The following is a 25,019-nucleotide window of genomic DNA, read 5'->3' as shown; positions in this document are numbered from 1 at the left end:
ACAATAAAAGGCCACACCCCGCACAGCATTGTGGGAATGGAGTCACTTCGGTCTAATTGCATCTTCTGTTCCCACGAAACAGATCTGAACTACTGTGGCACTCACCAGCCCTGTGTGAACGGGGGCACCTGCATGAACACCGAGCCCGACCAGTACCATTGCGCCTGCCCAGACGGGTACTCCGGCAAGAACTGCGAAATCGGTAAGACGAGACCCTAACCTGCCGTCCGATCCTTGATTTAAATCTCGCTACTTTTTTTGCTGCGCCTCATCCCGTCTTAACCCCATCTTTCCCATTGCCTTGACAGCCGAGCACGCCTGCGTCTCGAACCCCTGCGCCAACGGAGGCACCTGCCATGAGATCCCGTCGGGCTTCGAGTGCCAGTGTCCCAAGGGTTGGGGGGGGCCCACCTGTGCTAAAGGTGAGTCACACTTTCTCCTGTCTGGATTGACTGGTCGACACCCTGGGAAGACTTGGGGGATAATTAAAGTGCCGCCCCGAGGTGTGAACAGTTGTTTTTGCCCTGGTGAAAGGCAAAGTGAGGGGGGGAGTCTAGTGTCGAACAAACGCTTGACCAGGGTCCCTGATCCTGTGACCTCTGTATTAAACTCTGAGCGAGCCCTGCCCCCCCCGCAGCCCCTCACATCTGGGCTCTCCGCTGAACTCTACAGCTCAGGACCTCCTACTGGGATTTCGGTTCCTTTCTTTTTTTCCCCCTCAAGCCGTGGTAGAGAATTCAGCCTCCGGTCTTGTGCATTCAAAGGGATTTAGCATAAGCAGGGTTTCGTCCTCTGCAGCACACGGAGGTTTTGGTTGTTTATAAAAAATCTTTAAAAGACAACTTCTGCATTCTGTTATCTTTAATTCTTCTGCTCAAAATCGGGAGCACAACCCCCCCCCCCCCACCCCTGGATCGGGTTGGCGCTTTTATCCGAAGTGTGAGGCTGGGCTTTAATGGCGTTTAATCTGCAGTCCCCGGATTATGTGAAAGGTAATCGTGTTACAGTGTGAAGTCGGTAACATGTTCTCACAAAAGTGTAAGCGCCTTATCTGGAGCCGTGCCAGGGGCGGGTATTATGGCTCTCGATGCTGTTCCTGGTGGACAAGCTGCTGAAATAGGCTTTAGACTCATTTTAAATGCATTAGATTAGCTTGGCTGTGGCAATCCTTGGGTGCTGTAAGAAGCGGGGATTTATTTCAATTACGTCTTCTACAGAAGCTTTGGGTTTTTCCTCTGTATAGGCATCAATATACCTATAAAGTATAGAGTAGAAGGTAGTCAGTCACTGGATGAGCGGTCTTCGAAGTGCATTAGCAGATATTAAATCATTTTTTTATTGGATTTTACTTTTATTGATTTTGAATGCTAAAGCATATCCATGTTGGCCGCCGTGCCGATCGTCTCGAAGGCGCGGCGCTGTGACGTGCCTGCCGGGTGACAGCCGTGTGCCCTTTTTTCAGATGTCAACGAATGTGCCTCCAACCCCTGCGCCAGAGGGGGGACCTGCATCGACCGAGAGAACGGCTTCGACTGCCTCTGTCCTCCACAGTGGGCCGGAAAAACATGCCAGATAGGTACGACATTGGTGTGAGCAGTGGGATCAGTGCTTTTTGGCTGGTGTTCAGTATGTGGGAAATATTTGAAGGCTAAAGTTCTTCTGAAATGTTTTGAATGCTTGTTTTTTTTCTGCTCCGGTGTGTCTAATCGGTGGGACTGCTGTGTGGTTTGTTTTCCTCACCAAACTAAGCACGTATCACGGCAGATATCTAATTTGAACTTTGCTGCATGGGGGGAAGCTGGATATTATTTGAAACCTGATCCAGGTGTCTTGAGTAAAGCTATAAATAATGCAAAGGCCTGGCAACTGTTGGCCTTGGACCTAAATTTAAATAAAGGGGTTATATTTGGGTGCAGATCGGGTAGAGGGCTGGACATTGCTCAAATACTACTCGGGGTGCCTGTGATTTGTCCAGGAAGTAGAGTGCAAAAGGAAATGGTTTATAATCTGTAAACAAGCTTGGGGATAAATTTATAGGCCGTAAAACAAGACGCTGGCTTAATTCCGTCCCCAATCTCCAGTTTCACGAGCGAGTCACTACCTGCACATGAATATCATGTTTCATGCAGACAGGTGCGTTGCAGAAAAATTATTTGCACATTGACAAGAACATACTGAATATTTTAAAACTCAATAGCCGTGAAGCGCAACCCCCTCTTTATTTCTTCATGTGAAAAAACAAACCCCAATAAAGTCTCGGCTATTGGTCAGTTTGGCTTTGTAACATTTCAATGGGATAGTTTAGACTGAAAAGAGGCTTTTCAGTCATGGTCCCATGGTAGTGCATCTTTCTAGAAACTCTCCAAATCAAGGCACCGAACAAAGATGATATCCTGCAAACCAGAACGTAGATGGATTCCTCTGTGCTGAAGTTACCTCCCTTTTCAATGACTGTCTGTGCATGACTTGCAGCTGTCTGGTGGCCGGGTTGGGAAGTGGTTCTTACTGTCTTTTTGTCCCCCCGTTTTTTTTCCTCTCTACTTTACAGATGCTAATGAGTGTGTGGGGAATCCTTGCCTTAATGCTTACTCTTGCAAAAACTTAATTGGTGGATATTATTGTGACTGCTATCGAGGATGGGCTGGACAGAACTGTGACCTCAGTCAGTATCTATCCTTGTTTACTGCTATACTTTTCCCCATAAGCCTTTCGCCAAAAACTAGTGTTGCTCTGAAAGGGTCTCAAGCCATAAAAAAAAAAAAAAAAAGTTTCCGTAACGATCTTGAGTTTGGTGGGTGGGGGAGAAGTTGTATCTGCTTGTGTATATTGTCCAGGGGAATTGTAAGCACAGCTTTGTTGCATGCAATTGGGAATTGTAGATTTAACCCGTTTGAGGCCTTGGCATTGGCATGCTCTGTTTTCAATGCATGTTTTTGTTTAACAAATTAACCTGTTACAAAAGCCTTTTTTATTTAACCTTTTTTTTTTTTTTTACTTCAGATATAAACGACTGCCACAGACAGTGTCAGAATGGAGGAATATGCAAGGTATGTCTATTAATAAAATGCCCGTTGCCCTCCCCTTCTTCCATATAGTGAGTTGGCCTTGTAGATTTCCTTGTTCCTCCTCGATTGACCTTGTCTCTTTCCCCCGGGGGCAGGACGAGGTGAACGGGTACCACTGCGAGTGCCCAGAGGGCTTCATGGGCCTCCACTGCGAGATTCAGAGGAACAAGTGTGCCAGCACACCCTGCCACAACGGGGGCCGCTGCCACGACTTGCTGGACGACTTCGTCTGCGAGTGCCAGACGGGCTTCTCGGGGACGTTGTGTGAGGTGAGGAAACGTAGAGGAGGCTTCTCTGATGTTGTGCTGTTGGAAGAGATCAACTGTAGGACTTTCCATGTTCGGGGTGTCTGAAATGATAACTGGAACACCTAACGTGGATAATGTACAGCCCTGCTCTGGGGGGAAGTGAGACATTTAGTGCAGAGGCTCTGTTTGGTTGATGGCTGTTCTGGCTCGTGGCGAGGTTTAAAAATAAGGCTGTAGTGGATGAAGCAACGATAAGCAGGGAGGACTTGGCCAGCTGCCCTGCAGACGCCTAGGTGCTCTGCGCAGACGCTCGGTGGCTTTCCATCGATGCAGGGCATCGGATTGATGCCGGAGACTTGAGTTCTGCTGCGATGGCTGCATTCAAATGCAAACCACTGCTTCTGCGTGGTTACTCTCCGTAAAGCGGTTTCATTTTGTGATGGGGTTCCCCGTTTTAGTTAAGTCTTGTAAAGAATCGTCCTTCCTCTGAGTGCTTGTCAAAGCGTCTTGTCGGAGCCGTCTGCCCCAGCTTCCCGTCTCTGAATTGGAGTAATGGGAGCGACACAGACTGCAACTTCACATTCTTTACACAAAGCAGGGGTGCCATTAAAAACAGACCCGGCCAGTATCTCGCGGCCAGACCCCTGCGTGTCAGACGTGTGCGCTGATATCATCAACGGGCTCTAAATGACAGATCGCAGGAGTGCGCCGCTACCTTAAAAGGAAGTGGCTGCATTGATGGTTTATAAGCTCGGGGTTTTGTTTAAGTTGAGGATTTTTGTCTTAATGATGTGTGACTTACAAAACCTGTGAAATGGAGAATTATGACCACAAGTGTGTGATTTATGACTGTCTTTACCTTGGGTTTCTTAAAATATCCCCTTCCCCCTCCCCCTACAAGATCATTTTGAACTAGTTACTCTTCAAACTCCTTTACACAAGCAATGGGATAAAAACTGCAGGTCTCGGAGGCCTTTTACAGAGGGGTTTACAGTGTAAGACCCAGCGTTTCTTTAATGAGATTACAGGATGCCAGCTGAGCTCACTCAGTACTGAGGGGGGATTGTGAGCCTCTTCTAATGTGCTCTTCATGTGCTCTGCCCCAGGTTAAGAGTAATCCCTGTAGCCCGAGCCCCTGTCACAACGAGGCCACGTGTCACAACCTCCCGGGGGATTACTACTGCGCCTGTCCCGAGGACTACGAGGGCAAGGACTGCGCTGACCCCAAGGACCACTGCAAGACCATCCCCTGTGAAGGTATGCGTCCCCCACCCCCCCCCCGAGCTGGGTCTCGGCACCGGCGTTCTCCCCACCAGCTATTTATCTGGGACTCCCTACCCCTCTATCCAATAACGGAATAATCTGCTTCTCTTGCCTGCAGTGATTGACAGCTGCACGATCGCGGTCGCCACCAACAGCACCGCGGAGGGCGTGCGCCACATCTCCTCCAATGTGTGCGGACCCCACGGGCGCTGCATCAGCCAGCCGGCCGGCAACTTCACCTGCGCTTGCGACCAGGGCTTCACGGGCATCTACTGTCACGAGAGTAAGCGCCCAACATTGTCCTGTTGCAGAAGCGCAGCCCTCATCAGCTCTGGTCACGGTTTACTTACTTTTTTGATCCATTTCATTACAGATGTCAACGACTGCGTGTCCAGCCCCTGCAAGAATGGCGGCACGTGCATTGACGGCGTCAATACCTTCCAGTGCTTCTGCCCAGACGGCTGGGAAGGCGACCTGTGCCATCTCGGTAAGCGCTTGGTGGCGTAACCACACTTTTTATATTCTTCCCACCGAAGTCCTTGCAAACGCTCTAACTCTGAACTCGCCCTCGCCAGATGTGAATGACTGCAGTCGCAACCCCTGCAAAAACAACGGCAGGTGTGTGGACTTGGTGAACGACTTCTACTGCGAGTGCACGGACAACTGGAAAGGAAAAACCTGTCATTCGCGTAAGATTTGTTTAAAATGTCTCTTCCTTTGGTATAATTTGCGTTTTGATTTGTGTCGGCGTTTGACACCAGTTTCATGTTGCCCTCCGTGCAGGCGAGAGCCAGTGCGACGCCAACACCTGCAGCAACGGGGGGACGTGCTACGATCACGGAGACGCCTTCCGCTGCGCTTGTCCAGCGGGGTGGGGGGGCAGCACCTGCAACACAGGTGAGCTCCTCTACAAACCGATATCAGGGAGACCTTTCTTTAAATGCAATGGAAGATTTCTTTAATTTTCCAAACGCCCAACTCCTTAGATCAGGATGTCCATCGCCTCCAGCTGTTCCCACTCACTGCTAGTGATGAATCATGCGATTGCAAACTTCTCATGAGCTTTTGTTTTAAATAAAAATAAACTTCAAAGGGTTTTTAACGCTAAACCGCGCTCTGCTTTGCAGCGAAGAACAGCACGTGTGCGTCAGGGCCCTGTGAGAACGGAGGGACGTGTGTCGGGGGAGGCGATGGCTTCACCTGCATCTGCAAGGACGGCTGGGAGGGCCCCATCTGTGCTCAGAGTAAGACCCCCGCTGCAAACGCCCTCGCTGGTTTTCATAGCTCTCGGGCACCAGAGCGCTGTCTTTTTGGAGTGGGTGGTTCTTTCCTCCGAGGATCACAGTTGCATTGTAGTAACATATCGACGTTTTAAGCTCCCAAGGGTGGAGTCAACCTTTTCGTGACTTGACTTGCTTCAAATGGAAAACCCGTGTTTGAAAAGTTGTTCTAGCAGTAATTTAGCTTTCATTTATAGGATATGGTTTCCTATCCTGAGCTTTTACGTAGGAGGGGATATTCTGTGGTAAAATATTTGGTAGGTATGCTTAAGATCAGTGCAATTCAGGTAGATTTGCAGGCCAGTAGTTCAGAGGATGCCTTTAAGAGTGTAGACAGTTGCAATGGGGTGGGGGGGGTTGGCAGTGTCCAGGCTGGCTGTGTTAAGCCGAGTAACAATGGCCCCGGGACAGGTGATACCCCCCGGCGCTCGGCCGCCTCAGCCAGAAGCTATTTAGCGTGTGATGTCATCCGTTTCCTGCTGGGACGGGAGGTCAGAGGTCAGCGTATACAATGGCTTTATTTCGGGCTTTTGCACGTGTCGCTTCCCTTAAAAGGACAAGGGGGAAATCTCTGAGTTGAGCCCCACCCGAGGCTTCAGGTCTGCTGCTGTTGTCGGCGAGGCCAGAGGGGTCTAGGGATGTTGTGTAGTCTTGTCTCGTCGGCGCACCTGCACACCTGTTGCGTTGGCGCCCGGCGAACGCCAGTCTTGGGGAGAATGTCTGCTTATCGGCGTCCTCGGGGTGGCTGACCAGCCCAGAGTGCTGGAGAAATGGGTTGAATCCACACCACTGTGTTCCTGATGCTTAAAGCACCACCTACATGTACACAAAACAAATGTAATCTTAATTTTTAGTTTTGTGTAGCTGGAGTTTAATGCTTCATAGATTTGTGATCATAGTAACACTTGTTTTGTTTTTTCCAGACACCAATGACTGCAATCCCCACCCATGGTACGTATTCTGATCTTTAACTTATTTTAAGGTGCCAATTGTACTTTTCACTCTACCCCACCCCCACCCGCCCCATAGACAGTGCAGGGATTTAAAACTGGAAGATGCTACTGAATCACGCTGCGATCGGATGACTCTGGGGGGGGGGGTGGGGAGAGTTTGATTCTCTTAATCTGAGACCCACAACTGGGACAGGCTCGGTTTGACGGCCACATGCATTTAAAGACAACCCCCACCCGTGCAGCAGTGTGTGTCTGTAATGCTGGAGGCCAGTCCTCCTCCCCTCCTATTCTTCTTTGTTGACCTGGGAGGGGGAGGGGGCACAGCAGGGGGACGGGGGTATTTGCATTTGAAGGGTGTGTGTCCACAAGTGAAATCTGCCTTTTGTAATCCTCCGAGTCGACCCTGCGCGGAGATCGGATCTCTCCTTCCCCTTTCCTTTGACGACTGTTGCATTTGTTTTCTGTTTTCACGCAGCTACAACGGGGGCATCTGCGTGGACGGAGTGAACTGGTTCCGCTGCGAATGCGCCCCGGGCTTCGCTGGGCCCGACTGCAGGATCAGTGAGTGTCGGGAGTGGGGGTGGGGAAGGGATTATGGGCATCTCCTGCCCTTTGACCTCTGGGATAAGTGGCAGTCAGATGTACCCCCAAAAACCATACAGCCACGGATCTGAATATTCATCGGGGTATAGACTTCTCTCACCTCGGAGAGAATGGAGGAGAGAGGGCTTTGTCTTTCAGTTTGTGGCCCCCTCCTCCTCTCTTCCTTTAGCTGTCTTTTGATACTCTGGGCTGGGGGGTGTCCGACATGAAACGGAGAGATTTACATTTTGCTTACACAAAGTTTCCATTGAGCTTTGGGTGTAAACATGACCGGTCCCTTGATGTCACATGACTTACAGATGGTACACAGTGCGGACCAGTGCCTACTAAAGTCTAAACTCCGTAATTAAATGCTGATTAGAATTGCTAATATCTCTGGTTAAGGGAGTAAATATACAGGTCAGTTTTGCAATAGCAGAATAAAGCTAGGGGAGTCTGCGCTTGATGGCTTTTGTTTTCCACCATTAATTTGCGATTCTCTCCTCTCGTTTAACCAGACATTGACGAGTGCCAGTCCTCGCCCTGTGCGTATGGCGCCTCCTGTGTGGATGAGATCAATGGGTTCCGCTGCACCTGCCCGCTGGGCCGAGCCGGGCCGCGCTGCCAAGAATGTACGAACCGGCGGGGAGGAATTGGTGGTCCTGGTGGTGGGGGAGGGGGAACCATCTCCTGTTTTATTCATTAATTGACTTGCCTAGTTCGCAAAACGACAAACAGCTGTTTTCCGGACTGTAGACATTTTCCTGTTTGTCACGCAATCAAACTAAGAGCGTCTCTCTCTCAGGATGGGCTTCACCAGTCCAAAGTCCCAGGCGTGTTTGCAAACATTTATTCCTGTACGGGGTGTGTGTGTGTGTTTGTCGTGGCTGCTTGTCCTGACAGCTTGTCTGCTCCCCCGCAGTCATCGGCATCGGGAAGGCATGCCGCTACACCGGCCTGCAGTTCCCGCACGGCAGCCGCTGGGAGGAGGAGTGCAACACCTGCCAGTGTGTCAACGGCAACGTGGACTGCACCAAGGTACGGCACGGTCCAGACTGTCTCGGGCCAGGGAAACGCGTTTTGAGCTGCTGCTTCACATCCGAACATCGACTGGTTCTCAGTCGTGTGGGGTAGTGCGACCGAAATAACCATACCAGCTTATTTTAGAGGCACAATACGCCAACCCTGTTCTCTCTGCAATCCGAATCCTAAAGCTCATTGTTATTTTGTATTAGGCATTTATTTAAGGTAGTTCCTCACAAATCATGCTTAGTGAAACCAGCCTCCAGACTTTGTGGCGTTCTCCCCTCGTCTGCAGTTGGGATAATCAATCGCATGGTAGCTGCCACACGGTGCCCTTTGTGCCCGAGCCGTGATGTTCGACTTATTTGCTTTAGAGCTGGTAAACGAGCAGCCGAATGAAAGGCAAGTTGCTGCAAGACTGGGCGCTGTGTGCGTCTCGACTTGGCCGGCTCACACGCCCGTTTTGTAATGCAAAGCGAAGCTGAATTGCCTGGACTTTCCTTGTTCCCCAATTATGCGCTGTTCAGTCCTGCTGTGGTGGTGGGGGGGTAGAGAGAATTCAGTGTAGATGCTGTTCTGGCTCGTGAAGCGCAATAACAGGGCGAATCTGGCAAATTCCTGCTGCTTGTCCCTTCTCTGTGTTTCCTTTTGAAACCTTAAACTGCTCGTGTGTGGCACTTCAGCTCTCGCCACAAAGATGCAAACATTAAATATGCTTTGTTTGCTGTGGAGACCGCAGCGTTTATTCCCTTCGCATTTAAAGAAGGCAGATTGCGCACGGAGCCCTGGATTAATTCCGGCTTACATTTCATCGCACTGCTCTGGGCCGTCAATATGCAGAGATAAAACCTCTTCAAAACAAACATCCTGTTCGACTCGCCCCGAGCTGGTGCTGGATGCGTTTCGGACTTCAGAGCCGCCCAGGGCTCTAAAACTAAAAATGTGCGCATGTGTATGGGATCAAATCAAAGCTCGGGTGCTGAACGCGTCTCTGTTGCAGGTTCTGTGTGGCCGCCGGCCGTGTCTGCTGCATGGGGCCCCGGGCCAGGAGGGCCACCACTGTCCAGGGGGACAGGACTGCCAGGTGCACAACTTCCTCACCTGCTTCTCGCCACCCTGCCACCAGTGGGGCATCTGCTCCTCCCCGGATCCCCCGTCGCCCATCGACACCAAGTGCGAGCCCAACACCAACTACCTGGACAACAGCTGCGCCCGCATCACCCTGATCTTCAACAAGGACAAAGTGCCCACGGTGAGCAAGCGAGAGAGGTCCGATGCACTCATTTAGAGTGCCTTTTGTTATCGCTTATAAAACCCTTCAAAATCTGTCTGAGCCACGGCAGTGTAGGACTTTAATGTATATAGATCCAATTAAATGGTCTGATGGCGTCCATCTGCTCTCCTCTCACTGTCCCGCCCGTCTCTCTCGATGGTACAGGGCACGACGGTGGAGAACATCTGCACCGAGCTGCGGTACTTGCCAGCAACGCGGACCCTGGCCAAGGACAAGGCCCTGGTGGTCCTATGTGAATTGTCCTACTCCAACGAGAACGCGGTGGAAGTGGCCATAGTAAGTCTCCCTGAACTCCGGGACGCTGGTTCTCGGGCGGTTCTGTGGTTTAACTCGCGTGTGTTCTAATGCTGAGAACTGGGGGAAACCGTCTTTTGATCTTTGACCTTCTCCCTCACTTTCAGTCGTTCCAGCACGATGAGCCGGATCACGGCCTGGTCCAGGAGGCAGCTAGCACCATCATCGACACCCTGTCCAAGAGGCACAACAGCACGGTGATGCTGGCCGTCATAGAGGTGAAGGTGGAGACCCAGGTCACGGCCAAGAGCACAGGTGAGCACCGCTGGGGGGAAACGCGCTCCCTGGAGGAGAACCGAGGATAAGGTGTGGGTTTGAACGGGTTCGGGGCTTGGGGTGGGTTTTTGGGCTGCCTTCCTCAACTGACCCCTCTCTCTCGCTCCTGTCCGCAGACTACCTGGTGCCCGTGCTGTGTGTGGTCTTCGGTGTGCTGTGGATCTTCTGCATAGTCATCTGCGTCTGGTGGACAAGGAAGCGCAGAAAAGAGCGGGAAAGAGGCCACGTGTCCGTGGAGGAGACCCCCAACAACCAGTGGGAGCCCCTGAAGCCCATCCAGAACCCCACCGCGAAGACCTGCAGCAACAAAGACGTTCAGTATGAATGCAAGAAACTCATGTCCCCCCCCAACAGGACTTGTGACTGGGGGGAAGAGGAGGAGGAGGAGGAGGAAGAGGAAGAGGAGGAGATGGAGAGGATGGAGGTGGACAAGTGCCCCTCCTACAAGTACAGTAAGGCCAGGCCGGGCCGGGGGCCGCTGGTCTGCACGACGCGCACCTCGGCCGTCAAGCAGCCGCACCGGACGGCCTACAGCCCCAAGGACAACCGCTGTAAAAACACGAACGCTGCCCTCGGCGATGGCGTCAAAGACCACTGCGTATGAACGGACGCCCCCCCTGCCCGCCGCGCCGCAACGCCCCGGGGGACGCAGCGGAGTCGCCAGCAGCAGAACCAACCCCTGGATTTCAAAAGAGAATTTATTTTGGTCTCCCCTCCCGCCCCGGCCTCGTCTGTTGATCCGGGACACGGCAGGGGTTGTTTTGTTTTTTTGTGGGAGGGGATCGAGTTGATGGTATTATTTTAGGTGACAAGAGGCTGACGTTTTTTCAACGTGCTGTTAAAACAAAAGTATGACACTAAATTTTGTTTACAGTTTTTCGTTTAAAGAGACTTTACGTTTTTTATAGCCCTCTCGAAGGGGTGCTGTGGGGCCCCCTCTTGTGTGACACCGGCCGGTAAGGACCGGGAATGGCGCCGAGCGGTGGTTCTGGTCGGTCCACGCTCGCCTGTATTTGCCTTACGGATCGCGCAGCCCAGTGAAGACTCGGACTGTCGCCGCCGTGCATCGGAAAAGTGGCCTTTGTTCCTTTTGGTCTTCTGAACCTCCTGAAGATTTTGCAGTATTTGTTTTGTAGGAAGTGCCTTGAGATTTATCCTTTTTTCGTTTCCTTTCGTTCGTTTTCCGTCTGTCACTTTTTCTCCTCGTGTCGTGACTGTCGAAGTTGGCCCTACAATTATCATCCAGACAAAGGGAATTCTCAGAGCCCTCCTCTGTAACTTTGAAAAGGTATTCTGATCAAGAACAAGTTATTGTACATATGTATATATTAAAGGAATCGCTGTGTATATTTGAATTTAGTAACTTAAGACAAGTCACACTTTTTTTTTTTTATTGTTTATTAATTTTTTTTATAATGCCATTCCTTTTATTTATGTCCGCTGACAAAGGCAGGTTTTATAACTGTTAAAGCACCCCCGCAGATCCTTACGAACATTAATATAATCAATTTTTTTTTATTTTTTTCCTTTGTTTTTTTGTTGTCTCTTTACAAAACAGAGTAAATGATTGTGTAATGTATACCAGACTGTTTATTTTGCTTTGCCAGATGGCTTATGTGTCACGGTCCCACTTTTGCTGCTTGAGTTTTAGATTTAATGTGTCCTTATGAAACTGCAGACCGGGGGGTGGGGGGGGAGGGAGGGATTGCTCCCACTGACTATACTTTGTGAATACTAGTACGTCAAATATGTGAAACTATATATATTTGTGCAACTGATCTCTGCTTTTGGATATAGGCCTAATGAAGGGAACAATTTTGTTATGCATTTGTTAGTGCTTTCTGTACCGCAGCAGAATGGAAACGTCTACCATTTGAAACAAAAAAAAATGTATTACCTCAAAAAAAAAAAAAAGTGGTAGTGAAATTTTGTAATTTTTTATTTTTATTTTTTAAGCTTGAATATCGCTCCTGTTTTGGGATGAGAAATATCATTAAAGACTACCCACTATAAAGCTGATTTAAACCTGAGAGATTTGGGGGAGAGAGGGGTGGGGGGGGGGGGGGGAGATGAATGCACATGGGCGTGATTATTTTGTACAGAAGAACAGTTGCTTTGCAAAGTCATTTGGTTCGTTAGTGGAATTTTGTTTGACATGTTCTTAGAAATCAAACTATTTATTAAAGCATTTTATAACTATGTCCCTCCCCAGCCTTTGTGCCATGGTGTCTCCCGGTCCCGCACTCCCCGTTTGTCCACTTCTCTCCGGTGTGCGAAGAGATTGAAGCAAAACACACACTGGCAGAGAAAGAAATAAAGCTTCTGCACTTGATTCACGACTGTCCCTTTACACTTTCACCATCCCTGTATCGTATGTTTAATGGCACTTTATTCTGGGTAATTTTGTGTCCACAGTTTTTTTTTTTTAGTTTTTCTAACAGTCTTGAACCATTCCTGGTCCACACATCTCCTGTATGGATTCTGGGCGATGCCTCGGCCCGTTTGGACACGTCTGACTCACTCTGCGGCTGCTGGAAACCACGAGACTCGGATCAATACCGTCGCTTGCTGGAGATCGGTTTTCGTGCCACGCCGGCCAATGGGCTCGGCTCTCGTGTTCTGGCCTGACGGCAGCGCGGCCAATGGAGTCGCTCCGTCCGCTATGAATGTTTAATGTGGAGAGAGAGAGAGAGAGAGAGAGAGAATACTCTCGCGGCTCCCCGGAGTGCTGAGGCAGGGATGGGCAAGGGCCGGATGCTCTGCCCAGGGATCGGTCACGGGGTCTTGGGGGGGGGGGGGGTGTGGGACTGCAGGCGTCTGCTGCAGAGGAGGCCGGGCCTCCTCAGTGTGTAGTTGGGTGTGAGTTACACCCCTGTTGCCTTCACAGATGGAAATTGGACAGTTTTGAGGTATTGGAATGTAAACCTTTTTGATTTCATTTGGTTTGTTTACATGTAAACTTATTAACCAGCCTAAACAAGGTTTTAGATATCTTCCCTGCCCCCTCATTCCCTCTTTTTGAAAGTCAACCTCCGTCAGGCGTACAAGTGCAGGTAAGCAGTCACCCTGGCCTCCTCGCTCTGCCCCGGCACAGCTGTCACCCTCCCTGTGTTCAGTGCACTGCCAGCAGCCCTGTGCTTTTGAAGCTGGGTCCTCTCCAGTTTTTTGTTTTTTTTCTCTCCTCAAGAAGCAGAACTTTCACTCCCGGAGGCAAAGCGCTTTGTTCTCCCTGCGCAGCCAACGCCTCGATCCCGCTGAGGGATTCAACAGTGACATGCGGCACTGGAGGGTGCAGCCCGATGCTTCCACCTCACCAAGGATTACCGCCGGTTACCGATTTGTTACATGCCCTGGCAGCTCTGTTTACGCTTGGCTCCATGCTGCGCTCGCCTGCTTATATAAATCACGCTCGGAACATGGGGGAGTGGTAGAATATGATTTAAAAAATGGAAAATAAAACCTTTTTGAAGCTCATCTAGGTCAACGTCTTTCCAACTGTCGGCGGTGTACTGCTGACAACCTACACCGTGGTCCTGGAGTGGTTGGCGATGGTCTGTCCATTTCTGCCTCTGTAACTCCAATAGGGTCTGGTGATGGGGCCTTATACATGTAACCCTAGTTCCCTGGAGCAATGGTGACCAGCCATTCTTCAGATGTCCTGGCAATGGAGAGCAGTACAGTTTGCCTGAACAGTAGGCAGCTTGCAAGAGATGTTTGTGTGTGTGTGTGTAACACCTGTAAAATGTCCCCCATAAATGTTAAGACCTATCACAATCTCGCCACGTTGCTTCCAATAAAAAAGAATCTAGACCCTTCAAAGTAAAACATCAGATTTAACGGGAATCCAACAGGAGGGGGCCGAGTCATCCTGATGAGCCAGATATTAGGCAGATTATATTTTCATTGTTCCTACAATTGAGATTAATACCTTTTCATTGGCATGCCTTTACGCTTGCCACCCCAACCCACCACTCAAAGGCTGTGTCGTGGGTGTTGTTGGCTCGCTGCCTTCGGGACAGATTTCCAGTTTTCATGCATCACCTGCGCAGTCAAAGATGAGAAACAACCTGTAGGGGTGAAAATGAGACCCCTCTAAATACAGGCTTTGAGGGAAGTGGGCTGATATCAATTTCTACTGAACGTGGGATGGGGTGTTGATTTTCGCAGGCCAGGTGTGCCCAGAGCTGCCCTGGCTTTCTCCACCAGCTGTTATGAAGACAAAAGCCTCTCATGAATGGTTTTAAATGTGCAAATTGGGCAGAAGTGAGGCAACACAGGTAACCATCAAGCTGCAGTTTCTCCTCTCCTCTCTCCCAGGCATGGATCTATAGTTTCTCCTTTCCCCTCCTCTCTCCCCACCACCCACCCCAGAGTTGCAGTTTCTCCTCGCCTCTCCTCTCCTCCAACCCCAGGCGCAGTGCGGTGTTGTTGCTCTGGTGGCTCAAACTAACGGAAACACGCTCATCCGTGCAGTGTTTGATTTGGACGAGCGGCAGGAGAGATTGTGTTTTACTTTGCAACCTCATATCTGTGGGATCAGGTTTTTACCACAACTCCTATTTTAGATACCCGCAAGCAAGAATAATAAGAATGGTTCGGTTGTGTTTAAGAAAAACACAACCTTTGCACGTCTTCGGCGCACTTTACAGATTAGTCGGGATAATATTGTGATGTGTGATTCTCCCGTCGTCCGGAGTGATGAGAACTGATTCGGCGGCCGTGTGGGGCGTCTGAGCGTCGGCATATTTACAGCTTTTTTGTGAATTTATATCACACTGTTTCACACCAGAGGCAAACCACACAGCTCGAAGTGCAGAGACTGAATGAGTCAGCCGTAACAGTACCCTTGCTTTGACAAAGATATCTCCCTATCATGCAAATCAGACTCACATTGGCGGGGGCCCTCATAAAACATACAAATGTGCCCGACATTCTCAGTCCAAATATGTTGTCTGATCATCTGAATATGCAAAGGTGTGGTGAGAGAGGAGAGCATATTTCAGTGGCAAACACACATATGAAGATCTTAGGAGAAAACACGTTATATAACAGTGACTGCATGGGAGAAATATACTACTCCTGGAAGCTAACACATATGATATGAATGCAAGGAAAATGGCACACCACCAACTTGATATCCATGCTTGAGTCAATCTCTACTCTAGTAAATAAACAGAGATTATTTATGTGTCGGATGAAGCTACCAGAATCTCTTAATTGTGACCCACGACCTGTGCGTCAGCTGGAAAATACTGCTGCCATTTCCGTCACCTAGGCCTGGATTAAATCAAACGCATCACGCTTCAGGGGGGAGGGTGTGGAACAAACTACCCGGTGCTGAAACTGGTGCCAGCTCTCTGGGTTCCCTCAGTTAAAACGACTGGATGAAATCCCGGCCTTGGACAAACACGCATATTCAACGGTGCATTAGCGGATCTGTCATTTGCAGTGGGCCGGTAGCTCAAAGATTTGTCGCAATATGGGTTTGAGCGGATAAAACGAACCACAAAAAGCGAAGGCTACACTCCCAATCATCGAGATGAGGTCAGAGCAGAGTGGCTCGTGTCAGGGGAGCGAGAGCCGATTCAGGCAGCGTGTGAGAGAGCACAGGCCTCCGGGTAAAGGGCCGAACTCTGCGGGGACGTGTGTGGAGGACTCACAGACACAGGGAGGGACTCCAGGTCTGAGGACGACCGCATTACTAGAGGACGGCGTTCCAGGCAGGCTTCCCCCACGTCTCCATTACCCAGCGGTGCTCTCGGGAGTCAGGGGTTGACAGTGATTAATGGCCGCCCACGGCCTCTCCTCACCCCGGCGCTGTGATGTATGGGCTCTGCCAGAGACAGCGACCTGTCCTCCACACAGGAACGCTTCAGCGAGACACGGAATCAAATAAAACTCTTTTAAAAGCCCCCAGCACCCTCACTCTCTCTTCCCCCTCGCGCTTTTATCCTCTCGTATTTTAACGTGAGAATGAATCCCTCCGAGTCATAAAATAATGATTGATTGATCTGCAGTGAACATATGGTTTTCTGTTTGAACTGTCTCCGAAGACTGAAGTGCGGAGTTCACAGCAGATATGTTCGGTGACGTGGTCTCTAGCGTGGATAGAAACTACACACAAATACTTTCACAAGGGAGGGAATACAACACACAGGGCCGTGGAAGGGCAGCGTTCGTCTACACAGCGCCAAGACATGTCCATTTCACTATCTAAGGTCTCGTGTCACATTCAGGGTTAAGACACATTGCATTTGAGTTCAGGATGACCTTCCATGTCACAATATCTTTATCACGGTTGGCTGTAAGGCAATGAGAAGGGTTGATTAATTGATTGTTCAATTGATTCACAGGAAATGTCAATCGGCATGTCATCTTATTGGACAACAATTGCAACAAAGGAGGTTTGAGAGGCCGGGCCCAGAGGTGACAGATCGGCTGTCCTCCATGATGATAGCAGGGCTGAGAGCAGGTGTGGTCACATGACCTAGGAAGTTTTCAAAAACAACATAGAACCCAGGAAACAAAAAATGCGTTGATGTTTATGTCTTTGTTGCCTACAATGCCTTTCACAAAGATGAAGACTGTGATTGGCTGGTTCTGCAGGTAAGGTCTCTGTCTGGAATCATTGGGTACCGTTAACCAATTAGTGCAAATACATTCATAGAACAAATAAAAAGCTAGACGTAATATACCAACTGCTTAATATAATTCCCCTCTTTAAAAGCATGTGATAAAATATAGGAATGTTACTTTGCTCTGTGCTGGGGATTTCAATCACAAATGTCTCTCAGTCCTGAATAGTAGTATCTGTTTCACAAGAAACTACGTCTGTCCTGACGTCTTGACATAAAGCAAAATAAATCAGTTTTCATTTCTGTTTAGTCGGGCGGGAGGAAATGTACATTTTGTAAGTGTTTTTAGTGCAATGACAACTTGGCAGAATGCAACCTCATAAACAAAACCAAAGCGGTTTTAACCAAGAACGCCATTATCCCCCCCAATGTAAAACACCCCGTCCCTCATCCATAAAGCAGCCCTTCGTTAGAGAAACAAAGCCCGCTGAATTAATTAGGAAGAAATGCATTCACTATACAGTCTTAATGAAACAAACATAATCAGCGCACTCCAGATGAAATGTCTATTAGCATGGAGGTTTTTTCTCCCCCTCTCTCTCCCCATAATAGATTTATTAATTATAGTTTAATTGAAGGACACCCATCCAGGCAACACACATTTGTTTGTGCATCCCTGGGAAATTTTTTGGCAGACATTATGGGGCTTTTTTTCTTTCTTTCTTCTCCTGTGGAATAAAGCAGAGACAGCTGCCCTCATGGCTCATCGTTGCAGAGCTTTTATGTGCAGGAACAATAAGGAAAAGTAAATAAGTGGCTGTGTGCAGGCCTGGCTACTGTTCAGGCTCGCCGCGAACTTCGGGGCGAAGAACTCAGCCTGGGGTTTGGAGATGTGTATCCGGCAAGAGAAAAACAAATCACCCCAGGAGTGCCTGTTAGGGGGCAATCAAAGGAAGGGAATTCTTCACTGAGCACTGACCACACATCGTGAGCCGGTCCGGTGAGCGCTGGCACTGCCAAGACAGCAAAAAAAAAAACACCGGCTTTCAGGAGGGAGACGCCCCCAGAAAAACTCGGACCCCAGGAGCCGATGGGCGGCCGCAGTCCCTGGGAAAAGCCAGAGCTCACCTTCCTTCACCGACTCTTTCTATTCACCGGGAGAGGTTGTGCACTACAATAACAAACAGGCCCTCAGCGGGCTCTGCCTGTTTTGATTAATTCTGGAGTACAAGGTAACACTAAACCCCAGAAAAATAGCAACAGCTGTGAATTTCAATGTGGCCGGGCCCCAAGAGGCTTACACCGGGAATCCTAGCCAACTGACACAAGCAATACATTACATATTAATAGCATGTTAGATAATTCGATGCTTTCTTCTTCAGAGTAATTAGGGGGGGAGGGGAAAAAATGAAATATATTTTATCAAATGTATTCTAGCCGGCTTTAATTATGCACCACTCGACAGCTGCACTCCTCTCTCTGGCGGTGTTTTTCCAGTATCCTCGTTATGTAGTGGCATTCTCGTTGGAAGTGTGGGGAACGCAGCGGCGGTGGTGTTGTTTTTTGTACACACACGCATGGCCCAGCGCTCATTACCATGCTGTGTCATGTTTATGGATTAATTGAGTTGCTGTAGAGGAAGAGGTTTCGAGGTTTGCTTGTGGAGAAGCTCCGGAAAGGGTTGTTCTTGGGCAGGTTGGCAGGTTGTCTCACTTCAAGAGTCTCAGTGGCAGGACTGTATGAAGTGAGGTTGAGTAACGTGTGCAGTAATGCCCCTCCCCTGTGATGTCACCACGATGGGCTCGTTTTACCCACGATGGGATACCGTCACTGCCCCAGTCCGCCCAACAACTGAGAACTGTATCAGCTGAGTGCAACCAGACACCAAAAACCCCACAGAGATGTCTTCACTGCTTTTCTGAACCAGGATGTAGAGTCCCGAGTCCCTTTCGCTACAAACAACGTCCCCTCGGCCTTCCCCCGAAACACCCCGCCCAGGTGCGCGGCGTAGCGGGAGACCGGACGCAGCCTGCAACACTATCTGCTGACACGGAGTCTTCCGCGGCTCCGTGTCCGAGAGGGGAAACCGACCGTGGCCCTGTGTTTCCAGTGTCAGGCGGCCCATGCAGCAGCGCTGACTCCCCAGACGTGCCCTCTGGACGTCTGGAAAGCTGAGTCACTGTGGAGACACATTATTCATGTGCTGTCCTAGTCTCCTTCTCCTAAGTACTGGCGATTTCATCTAAACGTCGTGCAAAAGCGAAACCTGATCACGACAAAAGCGCACTAGAAGGATCTTTACCTTCATCGCATTTAAACTTCACAGGATACGCTCTGAGAGACCTGCAGCCTTCAGGGCATTCGCTCTCCTTCACTGTAAATCAGTGTGTAATGGCACTATTAATACCGAGACTATTTTTAGCCGCCTCTCCATTAGGAGCTGATGTCACTAGCCAGGATCCGGGCCCTCAATTAAAAAGAGGGAAAAAAATATCCCACCAGAGATTTGGAGCATCTCTCCTCTGAAGCGCCTTGGAAACCAACGTAAAGGATACACGCTCATTAAGGGTGAAGCCGAAGTTGGGCACCTTTCGTGGCGGCTTCACTATTTTAAGACGGGAGGGCCGAGTGGGCCAGCGACCGCACAACGAGAGGGTTCAGCTGAAAAAGCCAAACGCACATAAACAGCCCCATTTCAGACGACTCCAGATCAAAGTGTAAACAGAGACAACAGATAATCTTAAGCAGACCTCCACATCCTGTGAAGCAGAGCGGGTTTATAACCAGCTTCTTGTGATCCAGGCGCCGTTTTATTTCTTTTCCCCCCCTGACATTGATGAATGACTTTCAAATATTATGCAAATGTTTTGTTTATGTTGTTTTCGAAAACATATGTAAAATAGTTTGTGGAAAACAACATGCTAAATGAGTTAACTTGAAATTAAGTCCTGTCAGAAGCCCACAATATCCCCTGAAGCTATATTTAAAAACAGAGGCCTGTGCCAAAATATTCTGATCAACAATGTACACTGACTCTCTTTGTGAACCGAATGGCACTCTGCCATGTTTTCCGTGACAATAAATCCTCCGCATACATGTTAAGGCAAATTATACTATATAATAATATTGATGATAATGTGTGAAAGGAAAGATGAGGCGCACTCGGCTATTTACAGGTAGAATAATGTCTCAGCTACCAGGGTTGTATTATTCTAGTATATATTAACATTCATCCCTATTACGAGGCGGTTTGAATTAGGGGTTTTATATGTTTAAATGCGCCGATGCATTGGAGGAATGCGGTTCGTGCTGCTGAGGAGGAGCTGTGGTATAAATAGCGTGGCTGGCGACAGCCCACTGCATCACAGTTTGATCCCACTTAGTCTGCTCCAGCCACATGTTTTACCTGTCATGGTGTTCTAGCCATGATATCAGCGCTGGGATGAAGCCCACCTGCCTGGCTGTCATCCCCCATCCTTCGCTTGGGCCTGGGCCTTAGGAGAAAGACTCACATTGTCATTGTGTCCCACTGTGTTTAGTGTCCCGTTTCCCCTCGCAATCTACTGCCCAGCCAGCCTTTGCTTCCAAATACCTTCCTTACTTGATTGTTTTAAGCTTCGTTTCCTTTCATATTGTCCAGTCCCACAGTGACCTAACAGTGTCTGTTTCTGGACATCAGTGTGGTGGTTTGGTTTCTGACATGCGTCCCCGAGTCCTGTTCTGACGGACTGCCTTCGTGTGGCAGCCCATGAGCAGGAGTTGGGAATGGGATGGAGAATGGATTCGAACGCTCGGCTTCAGGTCTCAAGGTCAACGATTCCGTCCCCGCTTGCCCCCACCAGCCAGTTCGTCGCACTTCCCTCTCAATTAATAATGAGTGACATTCGGCCGCCCCGGAGCAGCAGCAGGTCCGCCGGATCTGAGAAATGGGATTCGTGTGCCAGCAGTGGGAGCCGAAGCAGAGCTGGTTTTCTTTCCAACCGCCCAGCCCATCTAATTGTTATTTGTCCTGCTTTGAAAAGAGGCCTATTTTCCATGTGGATTTTGGACGGCTGAAGCGGCAGGTAATTCTGCCCAGGGCCGAACTGTCCTCCTGTACAATGATCCGCTGCAGAAAGCAACACCGGTCACAGGGCTGTGCGAGGTGGGCTCGGGTTTCCGCGGCACACTCTCCAGCTGACGCCGGTGCACACGCTCCTGCAGACACATTCACTGAGCACCGCCCGTAATCTCCCCCGACACGCCGCTGCCTCCGAGCCCCGCGCTGGCTGCGCTGCCGGCACGGGGCCTAAGGTTTCACGGGGAGTCCAGCTGCCGGGCAGCCAGGGGCCGACCGCCGCCGCCAGGCCTGAACAAACACAGCCGTCACCCCACCAGCACGGCAGCCGGCCGCGGGGGTCACGAGCAAGACCTGTTTGTTTGCCCTTTTGGCTTCGGCCGAGCCGTGTCGCTCACCCGGGCTGGGCAAGGCGGTGTCTGGTACACCTAGACCTCCGTCTGAAGACAATCCATCAGTGTCTGTCGTTCAGATTGTGGAGGGACATCTGGTAGCAAATACGACCTTTTGATATTTATCTTTTGCTCAACTTTCATGCTTTCGACCTCATTTTTGGTCAACTTTTTGCCCCAATACATATTTAAGGAATATGAACATGCATGATGTTTTCTCTGACGATAAACATCTGGACCAGGGGCGTCAGACTCCAATCCTGGGGGCTGCAGTGTCTTCTGGTTTTTGTTCCAACAGGGGTTTGCAATTATTTAATCTCATCATTTACTTACGTAGGTAGTTTTACTCTGAAACTCTCATATTTATTTTTTATAGTCAATACCTTACTTGATGACTCAAAACATTGAACACACAGAAAATTTCAGAGTCTGGAGAAGTTAAATGAATCCAGTAAATTGTTTAATTAGACCAATTAAGGAGCCAAGAGCTGTGCTGGAACAAAACCCAGCCAACACTGTGGCCCTCCAGGACCCGAGTCGACAGCCCTGGACTCTTAAGTCAAAAACAGCCTGTGCACTTTCCTTCCCCAACCCTGGTTCCGGAGGAGCCCCTACCCTGCTGGTTTTTGTACCAACTAAGCTCTCAATTAATTGAGCTAAAAATGTCCTAAATCAGAGCCTTTTCATTATTTTATACAGTAGGGGTTTTAAGTGAAGTATATAATTGTATAAATAGCTTATTAAAGAACCAATTATTTTATTACACAATTTAAAAAGTAAAATCTAAGCAGGAACAAAAACCTGCAGGGTTGGGAAGCCCTGTTATATATATATATATATATATATATATATATATATATATATATATATATATATATAGTTTAACTTTGCTGTGTCAGGCAAATCCACATAGTTTCTGGTCGGTGTGACTTACAGCTCGAAGGTCCGTCCGGTCATCAGAACCTCCCGAACTGGTCACATGACCACAACACCGATCTGTTTCTCTCGTTAAGAGAAACTGGCTGAATACTAAACCACACGTCAGACCTACATTAAAACACGTGTATAATGCCCGTTACTTAAGTCAAGGTGGGTCTACAGAAATAAGTTAAAAACCGTCATTGAAAGCCACTCAATCGCCACGGTCGCGTCAGCGGCCATCGGACCAGACCATTACGTTAAACCATAGGGGTGCATTGTAGTAATTGGCTACTGGAGAAGTGTGCGGGATGTTGTAAGAAACCTGCTATGATGAATATTGAAACGCAAAATATACGATTACACGGATAATTACATTAATTTAAAGTATTATTCTGAAAAATACCCTACTCCCCCCCGCCAGTATGAACGTGGACCAGCCCATCTTGTCCTGCGTTTTGTTTTCTTTATCCGCCATCTTTGCAGCAAAGTGTTATGTCGTATAATTCAGTGGAAACTTGAAACAAAGCAAACGTCTCGAAAACCATCTGCGCTTAGTGATGTATTTACTAAACGCATAGAAGACCCCTCAAAAATCTGAATTTAAGCTGTGCAAGAGAAAAATAGTCACACAGTCTACGTGATCATTTGACCAGCGTAAGTTTAAATGATTGTATTATTATTATTATTATTATTATTAGTAGTAGTAGTAGTAGTAGTAGTAGTAGTAGTAGTAGTAGTACTTAGCATAGCTGAACGTATGAGTAAGTTGCTGTTAGCTTTACTGAAAGGTTAGCGTGTCACAATAAAGTACATAAACCGTGTGTTTGTAAAAAAAATAAGACGATTACAATTGGAGATAACATTTTAAATAAGATGAGAATGTTTTATTTATATGTATTACCTGTAAAAACAAAATCTTTACAATAGTAGCTAATGTGACGTCATCGATACATTATGCAAATTAGCACCAGCGAAGCTTCTAACCTTCGAAGGTAACAATGGGCCGATCGGGACAACCCTAGTGTCTCGTACTTCGTGATATTTATATTAGCTTTTATTACAGACTCAGGCTGCACTATTTAAAATGCCTTGCTATATTTGAGCTTGATTCGCTGGAGTAAATAATGAAGCTGCTAATCCTTTAAAACCTGGAACAACCGCTTCTCCTTCACTGGCTCCGCTGTGACGATCCTTCACTTTCTCCAGACATCAGGAATGATCATTTCTTGGTTATAGAGTTGTTGCAGTCTTCCCCAGTCTGAGGCTACACTGCTCTGTGTATTGTGTCCTAACTCACGCCTCAAACTGCTCTGCATAGTTCCTTCCCCAAATGTCCTATAACTTTAAACTGCCTTGAGTCTCACTGGGGTTGTGTAATTATTGCAGAGGGCAATGCACAGCTCCACTAGCTCCTCAGCTGCATGTGTCAGAGATGATCTTCACATTGCTGGTCCATTTCTTCCCTGCCTACACAAGCGTCACAATCTGCACGTTACACACCTCGAGTGCTGAGTGGATTTTGTGCAGCTGTCTCACAATAACAGCCTGTGCAGAGTCCCCCTCTGTGTATCTGTGCCCTCGGGAGCTCCAGCAGTTACGATCATTCACATTTCTTCCCCTGCTCGTACTGTGGTGCTGAGTCTTATGTCGCAGGAGAGCCGGTGTCCGCATGTTCGTGCATCGCTCCGCTGCGGCGAACAGGCGTGTGCCTGGTCTGCACTCTTCTTTTGGAACGAGGATGAGGGAAAGGCAAGACCAGAGGATATCCAAGGATTTGCATTTCCATCTGTTTAGGAACCGAGCCATTCAGCCCAGGCTCGAAACGAAGCGCTTCAACTGTGCTTTTGGCGAGCACACGCTACAGTCGTACATATTCACACTGACGCCCGCCTTAGTTACCTAGTAACCCAGTCCAGCTTCTCAGTAGGCCGGTGGGGGGTGGCAGAGATGGAATATCAGGTAGGGATTATACACCACCCCCAGCCTCTCGGCGAAGGACTGCTGCTGCTGGATTCAAAAGGATTCAAAAGGCCGGGACCCGAGGGAGTCCGAGGGAGTTGCGTTGCAGGAAGAGGTCACCCGAGTTAACTAACGCACCTGTGCTTTTGTGATGTCATGCATCATGTTAAAACCTGGCACTGCTGCACAACCCGGTTTAGCTCTCCCTACTAGAGCTGCGGACCAGGTTGTACGGTTCGCACAACTGTCTCTCAATGTCTGGTGGATTTCAGTACAACCCCTTTGCATTCCTCTCGTCTATCACTTATCTGTGCTGCTCTCACGGTGGCTGTGTGTGTTTATATACGTGTAATATTTATGTGTGTAATGTACAGCATGCACTTCAGTGCACAGCTGGAAATTATCTGCACGCAGTCTGAAGGCTGTGCTCAGCACGGACACCGCAGCCCCCGAGGAGGAGACAAAGGGAAACCTGGCAGCCCTCCCATCGCCATGGAGGGGGCCCTGTGAGTCAAAGTGCTCTGCGATCTCCTGCCTCTGCCGGTCAGGAACTCCACTGAGGACTGAACAATACACCAGTGCCTCTCCCTCGAACCCTGGTTAAGCCCGGCAGTTGTTGCTAGAAGGCCTGGCTGTGGTTTGTTGTAAAGATCATTGTGAAGGCGTTTGGGATACATCTTCATGTTCTCTCCAAACACCGCAGACGCCCCCAGGGCTGAGCGATAACTTAAAGATTATCTCATCCCCCGAAGACTCTCTTCACCGTCCTCCCATTGTTGCTATCCTTCCCGTTGCCCATGTGTTGTGTAAACTGAGGTTTGGGCCCCCGGTTAATTT

At 49.0% G+C, this 25,019-nt stretch overlaps 2 protein-coding genes across 3 annotated transcripts in view; both read left to right on the top strand.

The window, feature by feature from the left end:
* jag2b (jagged canonical Notch ligand 2b) overlaps positions 1 to 12,610 on the top strand; it is a 36,937-nt gene extending 24,327 nt beyond the window's left edge. Inside the window, exons 7-26 of one of the 2 annotated variants that reach the window (XM_066694100.1) lie at positions 83 to 202; positions 309 to 422; positions 1,463 to 1,576; positions 2,549 to 2,662; positions 3,001 to 3,047; positions 3,161 to 3,334; positions 4,420 to 4,570; positions 4,695 to 4,859; positions 4,950 to 5,063; positions 5,152 to 5,265; positions 5,360 to 5,473; positions 5,704 to 5,820; positions 6,780 to 6,807; positions 7,285 to 7,370; positions 7,910 to 8,023; positions 8,314 to 8,429; positions 9,415 to 9,666; positions 9,853 to 9,984; positions 10,110 to 10,257; positions 10,395 to 12,610. In XM_066694100.1, coding sequence (XP_066550197.1) covers positions 83 to 202; positions 309 to 422; positions 1,463 to 1,576; positions 2,549 to 2,662; positions 3,001 to 3,047; positions 3,161 to 3,334; positions 4,420 to 4,570; positions 4,695 to 4,859; positions 4,950 to 5,063; positions 5,152 to 5,265; positions 5,360 to 5,473; positions 5,704 to 5,820; positions 6,780 to 6,807; positions 7,285 to 7,370; positions 7,910 to 8,023; positions 8,314 to 8,429; positions 9,415 to 9,666; positions 9,853 to 9,984; positions 10,110 to 10,257; positions 10,395 to 10,882 — 2,822 coding nt within the window. In that variant the 3' untranslated portion in view covers positions 10,883 to 12,610. The remainder of the gene's footprint in view (positions 1 to 82; positions 203 to 308; positions 423 to 1,462; positions 1,577 to 2,548; positions 2,663 to 3,000; positions 3,048 to 3,160; positions 3,335 to 4,419; positions 4,571 to 4,694; positions 4,860 to 4,949; positions 5,064 to 5,151; positions 5,266 to 5,359; positions 5,474 to 5,703; positions 5,821 to 6,779; positions 6,808 to 7,284; positions 7,371 to 7,909; positions 8,024 to 8,313; positions 8,430 to 9,414; positions 9,667 to 9,852; positions 9,985 to 10,109; positions 10,258 to 10,394) is intronic. The other variant, XM_066694101.1, reaches the window with a different exon arrangement.
* Positions 12,611 to 22,749: 10,139 nt separating this feature from the next.
* Positions 22,750 to 25,019, top strand: part of LOC136717099 (coiled-coil domain-containing protein 170) — a 54,319-nt gene continuing 52,049 nt past the window's right edge. The window contains exon 1 of the mRNA XM_066694567.1: positions 22,750 to 22,877. The gene's annotated coding sequence lies outside the window, so the exon portion shown is untranslated. The remainder of the gene's footprint in view (positions 22,878 to 25,019) is intronic.

The sequence above is a fragment of the Amia ocellicauda genome, chromosome 21 (assembly GCF_036373705.1).
Source record: "Amia ocellicauda isolate fAmiCal2 chromosome 21, fAmiCal2.hap1, whole genome shotgun sequence".
Taxonomy (NCBI): domain Eukaryota; kingdom Metazoa; phylum Chordata; class Actinopteri; order Amiiformes; family Amiidae; genus Amia; species Amia ocellicauda.
Note: the sequence above shows the minus strand (reverse complement) of the source record. Positions and strands in the feature narration are given on the sequence as shown.